This window comes from Ahaetulla prasina, chromosome 1, assembly GCF_028640845.1.
Source record: "Ahaetulla prasina isolate Xishuangbanna chromosome 1, ASM2864084v1, whole genome shotgun sequence".
In the NCBI taxonomy this organism is placed as follows: Eukaryota; Metazoa; Chordata; class Lepidosauria; order Squamata; family Colubridae; genus Ahaetulla; species Ahaetulla prasina.
Genome location: NC_080539.1, coordinates 368,879,316 through 368,888,819, shown reverse-complemented (window position 1 = coordinate 368,888,819; position 9,504 = coordinate 368,879,316). Strand labels below are relative to the sequence as shown.

General features: G+C 50.0%; 1 protein-coding gene across 1 annotated transcript in view; it reads right to left on the bottom strand.

Moving 5' to 3' along the window:
* Window positions 1-1,787: 1,787 nt before the first annotated feature.
* Window positions 1,788-9,504, bottom strand: part of SHC2 (SHC adaptor protein 2) — a 76,164-nt gene continuing 68,447 nt past the window's right edge. The window contains exons 11-13 of the mRNA XM_058163280.1: window positions 7,905-8,212; window positions 3,470-3,606; window positions 1,788-1,836 (exon numbers count right to left, since the gene is read on the bottom strand). Of these exons, the coding sequence (XP_058019263.1) occupies window positions 3,478-3,606; window positions 7,905-8,212 (437 nt within the window). The 3' untranslated portion in view covers window positions 1,788-1,836; window positions 3,470-3,477. The remainder of the gene's footprint in view (window positions 1,837-3,469; window positions 3,607-7,904; window positions 8,213-9,504) is intronic.

The following is a 9,504-nucleotide window of genomic DNA, read 5'->3' as shown; positions in this document are numbered from 1 at the left end:
TATTACTACCTACTTGGGCCTGGGTCACAACAGGGGGGAGAGATGTGCTTTCTGACTTGCAAGATTCTATTAAACGCATCTTTACAGTCAAGTTAGAAGCAGAGCTTCTGGATGTGCTTCTTGTCTCGGCTACCTTGCAAAGGAGATTCAAAGGAACTTCAGTGCCTCTCCAAAATACAGGCATCCCTACCGCATCCTCTCATCAAGCCGAAATCCGAGAATTGTAATGCGCAGCATTAAGAGAGGAAACAGACTTCCAGAGCAGGGAGTAGAAAAGCAGTAGAAAGAAACCTCAGGTCTGTTCGTGTCACATCTTCTTTGTAACCAAGCTTGGTGCGTGATCAAAAACAACGGGGGGGGGGGGGAGGAAAAAAACCCAGGGAGAATCGGGAGATGTTTAATCTAATAATACACCCTTGTGTTGTTTTTTTTGTTTGTTTGTTTGGGGAAACTGAATTACCGGAAAAAGCCCTGTCAAAAGTTCCCAACGTTGAATGGAAGCAGGCACCCTTCATTTGCCTCAACGATCTCTTTTTAGTTCTCGTGAAAAAATTGGATTATAGACTAGTTAGAACGAGGAGACCTGTTTTTCTTCTCCAATTCCTCCTTCTTCCCACTCACTCACCCGTGCTTGTATGTCTGCAGGGGCGGGGGGGGAGTTGTATTCCTAAAAACAACAGGCAAATCCTTGCAGCGTTTTCATAGAACATAGAAGAATAGAATTGGAAGGGAGCTTAGAGGTCTTCTAGTCCACCCCACCCACTCACCCACCCCTGCTTGAGCAGGAGACCCTATACCAGTGATGGCTAACCTTTTCCGTTCCGAGTGCCTAAAGCACGTGTGTGCGTGTGTGTGAATGAGTGCTCGCACACCCAAACCCCAAAAATGCAATGCACGTGGCCCCCGCATATGTGCCCTGCCCCCCCCACGCATGTGCGCATGGCCCCCTGCTTGCTCCCTGCCCCTCGCATGCATGGCAGAGACCCAAAGACCAGGTGGCCAGCAGGAGGCGCATGCCCATGTGCATGTTGTGGTCCGTCAGCACCTACGGAGCTGGCAACGGAGTCGGACAGCGATGAGGCTGAGGTGAGGCCAGGGCCATCGGGGAGTGAGGTGCGGACTCCAGAGGCAGAGGAACAGGAGGAGCCTGTTCCTAATACACGCATGAGAAGAGCTGCCAGAAGGCAAGAGCAGCTCAAGCAGAGAGGACAACTCGGGAGAAGGGCCAAGAGATGATTGGCTCCGCCCATAAGGCTTAAAACAGACCAGCACCGGCATTTCAGCTTTGCCGGAAAAACAACGTTGTAGCTGCGTCTTCTGTTCCGTCTTCTGCTTCGTCTACGTCTTTGTTTTTGTGGCTTCTGGACGTTTGCCAGAAAGGGCCTTTGGCAGTTTGCCTAATTGGACTAAGGTTTGTGAGATAACTGAGGAATTTGTGTTGGGAGGCATTTGGTTTACTTTGAGTTGAAGGATGCTGGGAATGAAGTAATTCCCAGCTTTTCGTTTTCCACGGACTAAGTTTATTACTACCTTATTTGGGTCTGGGTCCCAACAGCGCAGTGGAGCTGAACTGAAGCGGAGGCTCGTGTGCCATCAAAGAGGGCGCTGCGTGCTATCTCTGACACGCATGTCATAGGTTCGCCATCGCGGCCCTATACCATTTCAGTTAAATGATTGTCCGGTCTCTTCTTAAAAACCTCCAGCGATGGTGCGTCCACAGCTTCTGAAGGCAAGGTTGATTGTCTTCACGGTTAGGAAGTTTCTCCTTAATTCCAGGTTGCTTCTCTCTCCTCGGTTAGTTTCCATCCATTGTTTCCCGTCTTGGGTTTTTGGTGCCTTGGGAAAATAGGGAGGGTTGGGTTGGTTTGTTTTGTTTTCGTTCCAAAAAGGCTAGGTACATTATTTGCTAATAATCACTCGCACATCCAACTTGCAAGGTAGGACGTTCCCCTTCCCCCGAGGTTCCCGCCACCACCGTTGCAAAAACTGGGACAGGAAAGGAAGCGATAGGAGTAAGAAACAGCGCAGAGAAGATAAAGTGAGGACAGTAAAGAGCCAACGCAGGTTTTTTGTGGCTTATCTAAGTCTCTTGCTGGAAAGGCAGAGCGAAAGCCGGGTTAAGTGGGCTTGCTGGCCTCCAGTTTGGGGGGGGGGAAACTGTCAGGAATGTCCAGTGTTTATTTCAGAACAGAGGGACGGGTTCCTAAGAAAAGAAAGGAAAGAGAGATGAGTGTGTCATTTCCCCTCAATTAGCTTTTTGGCTGCCTATAATATTCGTTTATGTTTGAATTACAACCACCTGTCTGCATTGCGTTTTAGGGAGTAGACGTGAATCATTTCCCCACCCGCCTGAAAACATTGAGAAATAAAACCAGGCGGACATGGCAAGGTCAAATTTAGAGTTTGTTGCCGGGCACAATGAAGGAAGGAAGGGTTAACTGGCTTCGGGTAGTATCTAAAGAGGGAAGGGGAGGGGAGGGGAAGAGACGGGAGGGAAAAGGGGAAGGGGAAAGAGAAGGAAAGGGAAAGGGGGAGGGGGAGGGGGAGGGGAAAGAGAAGAGGGGGAGGGGGAAAAGGGGGAAGGGAAGGAGGAAGGGGAAGGAGAGGGGAGGGAAAAGGGAAAGCGGAGAGGGAGAGGGAGGGAAAGGGGAAGGAAAGGAAAGAGAAGGAAAGGGGAGGGGAAGGGAAGAGAGTTTTTTAAATGTTTTATATTGTATTTATATTCTATTTATCTGTTTTTAGTGCCTGTAAACCGCCCTGAGTCCCTTGGGAGATAGGGCGGTATATAAATACGATTAAATAAATAAATAAAATAAATAGAAGGGGAAAGGAAAAGAGAAGGGGAAGGTGAGAGAGAGTGGAAAGGGAAGGGAAGGGTGGAGGGAATGGGGAAGAGGAAAGAGAAGGAAAGGGGGAGGAAGAAGGGAAGGGAAAGGAAGGGAAGGGAAGGGAAGGGAAGGGAAAGGAAGGGTGGAGGGAATGGGGAAGAGGAAAGAGAAGGAAGGGGGAGGAAGAAGGGAAGGGAAGGGAAGGGAAGGGTGGAGGGAATGGGGAAGAGGAAAGAGAAGGAAAGGGGGAGGGGGAAGGGAAGGGGAAGGAAGAAAAACTTTAGAAATGAATCTTCGATGCTTGTCTTGGGGTAAATATAGAATCTTACAAACGATCAGTGCTAAGGCTAGCCTTCTTTTGAGGTTGCAATAGCAGAATCACGCAAGTCTAAAACCAGCTCCCCCCTCCTTTACTTTTCCTTTCCAGAGAACTAGGCAGGGTCCCTTCTGAAGCCCTCCCCAGGCCCCTTGTCCTTCTGTGGGCTGAGCTATCCCTTATCCGACCATTGTCTCGGCTGCGGCCCTTCTTCCTCCTCTCTCCCTCCCCACCCCCCTTCCCAAGGCCATTCTCACGAGACCCTTGTTGCTTCTCCCCAACCTCCCCCCCACCCCGGCGCGTGATAAGGACCGCGGGTGCCTACCGCAAACATCATGGCTTCCATCTCACCACCTGCCGCAGGTGGAGTTCGCTCTCCGCAGCCACGATTGGCTGTTCGTTTTGCAGGTGATAATTTATCAGGTGGCTGATGCTTTCAAAGAGGGCGTCCTTTGTTCTCACCTGGGGGAAAACAAGGGTGAGAAACGGGAATGGAGAGCTCCCGCCTCTCCCTCCCTTATCAGGAATTAAGATTGCAGCAGGTCAGTCGGATAAACAGAACAAACAGAGGAGAACGCACGCTGGCCGAGTCTGGGAAACCGTTCTGTCCAGCACCACCACCGCCCTTCTATCGTGGTAGTCCTCAACTTGCCACGGTTCGTTTAGTGACCGTTCAGTGCTACAACGGCAAAAGTTACCATTTACAAGTGTAAAAGGAAGCATTGTGGCCTGTCAGCTGCGAATCGGACGATGAGGAGTTTGGGGAGGAACTTGGGCCAGCTCTGAAGTCTGGGCAGGGGTGAAATCTAATTTTTTTTGCTACCGGTTCTGTGGGCGTGGCTTGGTGGGGCGTGACGGTGGGGGTTCATGTGACTGGGTGGGCGTGGCTATGTGACTGGGGGATCAAACAACAGAAACTCACCAGCAATGTCCTGCTGGAGCAGGGTTGGACTACATGATCTTCAGGTCCCTTCCAGTCCTGTATTATCCTCTGAAGCTGCATCTAGTGCCAGGTTTGTACTCTCTTCTTTCCTTCCTTCCTTTCTTGCCTCCTTCCTTTCTCTCTCTCTCTCAAAAACGACCCCCCCCACACACACACACTGTTTTCCCTTTCAGCAGGCTTGCTGGACAAGCCAAAAAACGGGGTGGGGGGTGGGAAGTCCATTTCCTGTTCCAGCAGGCTTGCTAAGCAAGCCAAAAAACGGGGTGGGGGAGAGTCCGTTTTTCCCCCCAGCAGGCTTCAGGGAAACTTCAGGGAAGCCTGCTGGGAGGAAAAATGGACTTCCCACCCCCCACCCCGTATTTTGGCTAGCACACAGCTGAGCTGCGCGATCATCAAAGGCTTTTTTTTTTTAACTTTTAAAGCATTTTTTCTTCAGCCGAAAAAGTGCTTTTTTTAAAAAAACCACCTCTGATGATCGCGTGGCTGAGCTGGGCATGGGCGGGTGGGGAGGGCAGGGATTATTGCTACCGGTTCTCCGAACCACCCGCCGCCATCGCTACCGGATCGCACGATCCGGTTCGATCCGGGAGCATTTCACCCCTGAGTCTGGGGAAGGCTCAGACGGATGCTCTGCGTCGGAGGCAGAGATAGAGCCAGGGCCGTTTGACATTTCTCAGCCACCAGAGAGGCAGCTGCCTTTGGAGGCTGAGATGAGTGAGGAGGAGGAAGAACAGCTGGGGCCTGTTCCAGATGCACGTATGCGCAGAGCTGTTAGGAGAGGAGAACAACTGAGGACAAGGAGTCGACTCGGGGAGCAAAGCACACGTGGACGCTGAATGGCCCCTCCCTGGCTGGGGAATAAAGAGAAGGAAAGGGGAGTGGTGGTCGTAGGAGACAACCGTTCGTATTTTTGAAGATTTTGGCTCATTGCGTCTCTGTCGTGTCCCACTCCTCCGCTGACGGCCGGGTCAGGGAAATCCGAATCAGGCTTGCCTCTGCAGCTCTGCCCAAAGTCCTAGCAAAGTCCTCAGAGCAGGCAGGAGACCAGTAAGTGACTTCAGCAAGATAAGTTCGACTTTTGCCTGACTCAGAGACTGCCAGAAAGTAGATCCTTTATATAGGCCATGGGGTGTGGCTCCATGACTCAGCACTCATTAAGGCCTGCCCCTCCCTTCCTTCTGTTGCCTCCGCCTATCCAGCCTTCTGATGCGAGGATTACTCCAATCAGCTGTTGGGAATAAACCCTCCTCAGGCTCACATGCTGTGGAGGAGGGGGAGGGGTCCAGCTGCTCCGTTTGCCTGGGCATGGAGTCAGGGCTGGGGCAGGGAGATGCTCCTTCTTCTGCAGTTTGTGTGGGCATGGAGCCAGGACTTGGGCCGGGAGGCATACATTCCTCAGTGTTCGGGAGCAGGTAAGAAGGCCCCGGCTGCTCTGAGGGCGGGCAAGACACAACAGTCTCGTGCCACAAAGACTGCTTGCCAGAACTTAATTTGCAGTCTTTCGGCTGGGAGCTCACGGCCTTGCAGTTATCGCAAGGAACTGATAAGGTCTGTTACTGCAGTTAACTTTGTGAAGGACTCTTGCCTGGACTTTTTGGGGTGTGAATGCCATTAATTCACAGGAGATAAATAAAGAGGGGTTTTTGGAGACCAGGAGTCTGTTTCTTGCTTCTGCTAAGGCTGGGTCAGAACAGGAAGTTACAACTGCGTTTCACACTTACGTGAAATGTTGCTGCATCTTCCATGGTCACGTGATCAAAATTCAGAGGCTTGGCAACTGACTCATATTTAGGATGGTCACAGCATCCCAGGAGGGTCGTCAGGTGATTCCCCTTTTGTGACCTTCTGAGAAGCATAGTTGATGGGGAAGCCAGATTCACTTAACAACCATGCCGTTAACTGAACAACCGCAGTGATTCATTTAACAACCGGGTCATTAATTTAATAACTGCAGTGGTTCACTTTACACACCGTGCCATCAACCGAACTACTGCAGTGATTCGTTTAACAACCAGATCATTAACTGGACAAGTGCAGTGTTTCTACTATAATCATCCTTCCCCACCCCCCATTATTCCTTACATAGGTTGCCAGCTCATTGATCACTTCATCTCACAATTGGAGGGACAGAAGGAGGGAGGGAGGGAGGGAGGGAGGGGGGGAGGAAGGAAGGAAGGAAGGAGAAGAGAGGGAATAGGATGAAGAGAAGAAAAGGAAGGAGGAACAGAAAGGGAAGGGAAGGGAAGGGAAGGAAGGGCCGGTGAATGGCGCAGGCTGGTAAGGCCTGTTATTAAGAACAGCCTGTTATTAAGAACACAAAGCCTGCAATTACTGCAGGTTCGAGCCCGGCCCAAGGTTGACTCAGCCTTCCATCCTTTATAAGGTAGGTAAAATGAGGACCCAGATTGTTGGGGGGGCAATAAGTTGACTTTGTAAAAATATACAAATAGAATGAGACTATTGCCTTATACACTGTAAGCCGCCCTGAGTCTTCGGAGAAGGGCGGGGTATAAATGTAAACAAAAAAAAAAAGGAAAGGAAAGGAAAGGAAAGGAAAGGAAAGGAAAGGAAAGGAAAGGAAAGGAAAGATAAGGGAAGGGAAGAGAAGAGAAGGGAAGGGAAGGGAAGGGAAGGGAAGGGAGGGAAGGGAAGGAAGGGAAGGGAGGGAAAGAAGGAAAGGAAGGAAGGAAGGAAGGGAAGGAAGGGAAAGAAGGAAAGGAAGGAAGGAAGGAAGGAAGGAAAGGAAGGAAGGAAGGAAAGAAGGAAAGGAAAGAAGGGAAAGAAGGAGAAGGAAGGAAGGGAAGGAAGGGAAAGAAGGAAAGGAAGGAAGGAAGGGAAGGAAGGAAAGGAAGGAAGGAAGGAAGGAAGGAAGGAAGGGAAGGAGGAAGGGAAGGAGGAAGGGAAGGAAAGGGAAGGGAAGGGAAGGGAAGGGAAGGGAAGGGAAGGGAAGGAAAGGAGAAAGGGAAGGGAAGGGAGGGGAAGGGAAGGAAAGGAGAAAGGGAAGGGAAGGGAAGGGAAGAGAAAGGGAAGGGAAGGGAAGGAGGAATGGAAAGGAAAGGAAGGGAAGGGAAGGGGAAGGAAAGAAAAGGAAGAGAGAAAGGGAAGGGAAGGGAAGGGAAGGGAAGGGAAGGAAAGGAAAGGAAAGGAAAGGAAAGGAAAGGAAAGGAAGGAGGAAGGGAAGATAAGGGAAGGAAGGGAAGGAGAAAGGGAAGGAAGGAAGGAGAAAGGGAAGGGAAGGGAAGGGAAAAAGGAAGGGAAGGGAAGGAAAGGAGAAAGGGAAGGGAAGGAAAGGAAAGGAAAGGAAAGGAAAGGAGGAAAGGAAAGGGAAGGGAAGGGAAGGGAAGGAGAAAGGGAAGAGAAGGGAAGGGAAGGGAAGGGAAGGAGAAAGGGAAGGAGAAAGGGAAGGAGAAAGGGAAGGGAAGGGAAGGGAAGGGAAAGAAAGGAGAAAGGAAAGGAAGTAAATAGAGAAGGAATCGAAAGGGGGGGGGGGGAATCAGGATTAGGATCTCCTTTTTCCTGCTGGTGGAGGTGGGTCCCTCTAGTGATCCCAGAACTTTTCATGGGAATTAGCTGAGCAGCTGACAAGGTTGTTGATGATGATTCATCATCATCTGAGGGATGTTCTCATTTAACCCTTATTTTTGTGGCTTCCCAGCCTTCAAGAAAGTGCAGTGGGTGAGCTTCCTCGCAAAGCCCGGGATCTCGAGAGCCAGCCCCGCTGCCTTATTTCCTTTTCTATAGCAAACGAAAACCCATCCAGGCAGCTTATCTCAACCGCCAGCCGCTCCAAATCCTGCTTTGGCTCCCGGGCACTTACCACTCCTTCAGGATCGACCAGGAGCAAATGTTTCGGCTGCCCGCTGTGCATGCCCGTCAGAACGTATTGCCCGGGGTTAGTGATGCTATCCCGGACTAAAAAGTCACCGTCCGCGTGCAGCAATTTCTCCGCATCGCGTCGACTCATCTTGCCATGGTACCACAGTTCCTGCTTCAACTGGTCTTCGGTGGGGGCAATGGGAGCCTTGCGGCTGGGCGGGCTGGGCCACCGGTCCTCAATTGGGAGCCCGCTCTGCACCCCGCAAGCTGACATGGACTCATGGTGTTTTAGAGCGTCTTCGAAAGGCCCTGGGATGGGGAAGGGAGAGGAAACATCAGGATGGCTTAGATCAAAAAATTTTAGATCTCAAAAAAGGCATTAAGAGTTGTAAACCTAATCTTACGTCGCTTCTTCTCCAGAAACACTATACTACTAACCAGAGCTTACAAAGCATTTGCTAGACCAATTCTTGAATACAGCTCGCCTGTCTGGAACCCATACCACATTTCAGACATCAATACAATTGAACGTGTCCAGAAATATTTTACAAGAAGAGTTCTCCGCTCCTCTGAATACAACAAAATACCTTATGCCACCAGACTTGAAATCATGGGTTTAGAAAACTTAGAACTCCGCCGCCTCCGACTGGACCTGTGTTTAACTCATAGAATCATCTATTGCAATGTCCTTCCTGTTGAAGACTACTTCAGCTTCTATCACAACAATACAAGAGCAAACAATAGATTTAAACTTAATGTTAACCGCTCCAATCTTGACTGCAGAAAATATGACTTCAGTAACAGAGTTTTTAATGCCTGGAATGCACTACCTAACTCTGTGGTCTCTTCTCAAAGTCCCCAAAGCTTCAACCAAAAACTGTCTACTATTGACCTCACCCCTTTCCTAAGAGGTCTATAAGGGGCGTGCATAAGAGCACAAATGTGCCTACCGTTCCTGTCCTACTGTTGCTTCATGCTGATGCTTATGTATGCTGTTGTGACAAATAAAATAAAAATAAATAAATAAATAAATCAGGGCTCTGCAACCTTGGCCACTTTAAGACTTGTGGACTTCAACTCCCAGAATTCCTCAGCCAGCTTTGCTTTGCTTGCTGAGGAACTCTGGGAGTTGAAGTCCACAAGTCTTAAAGTGGCCAAGGTTGCAGACCTCTGGCTTAGACCCATCAGCCTCCCTGTTTCCCTAGGCCTAGCTTTTATGTTTTATAGGCTAGAAACTGGGAGACTGGGAGAGTTAAGGGCCTCTGTGGCTCAGACTGGTAAGACAGTCTGTTATTAACAGCAGCTGCTTGCAATTACTGCAGGTTCAAGCCCCACCAGGCCCAAGGGGCCTCTGTGGGTCAGACTGCTAATGCAGTCTGTTATTAACAGCAGCTGCCTGCAATTACCGCAGGTTCTAGTCCCACCAGGCCCAAGGTTGACTCAGCCTTCCATCCTTTATAAGGTAGGTAAAATGAGGACCCAAGATTGTTGGGGGCAATAAGTTGACTTTGTATATAATATACAAATGGATGAAGACTATTGCTTGACATAGTGTAAGCCGCCCTGAGTCTTCAGAGAAGGGCGGGATATAAATGCAAATT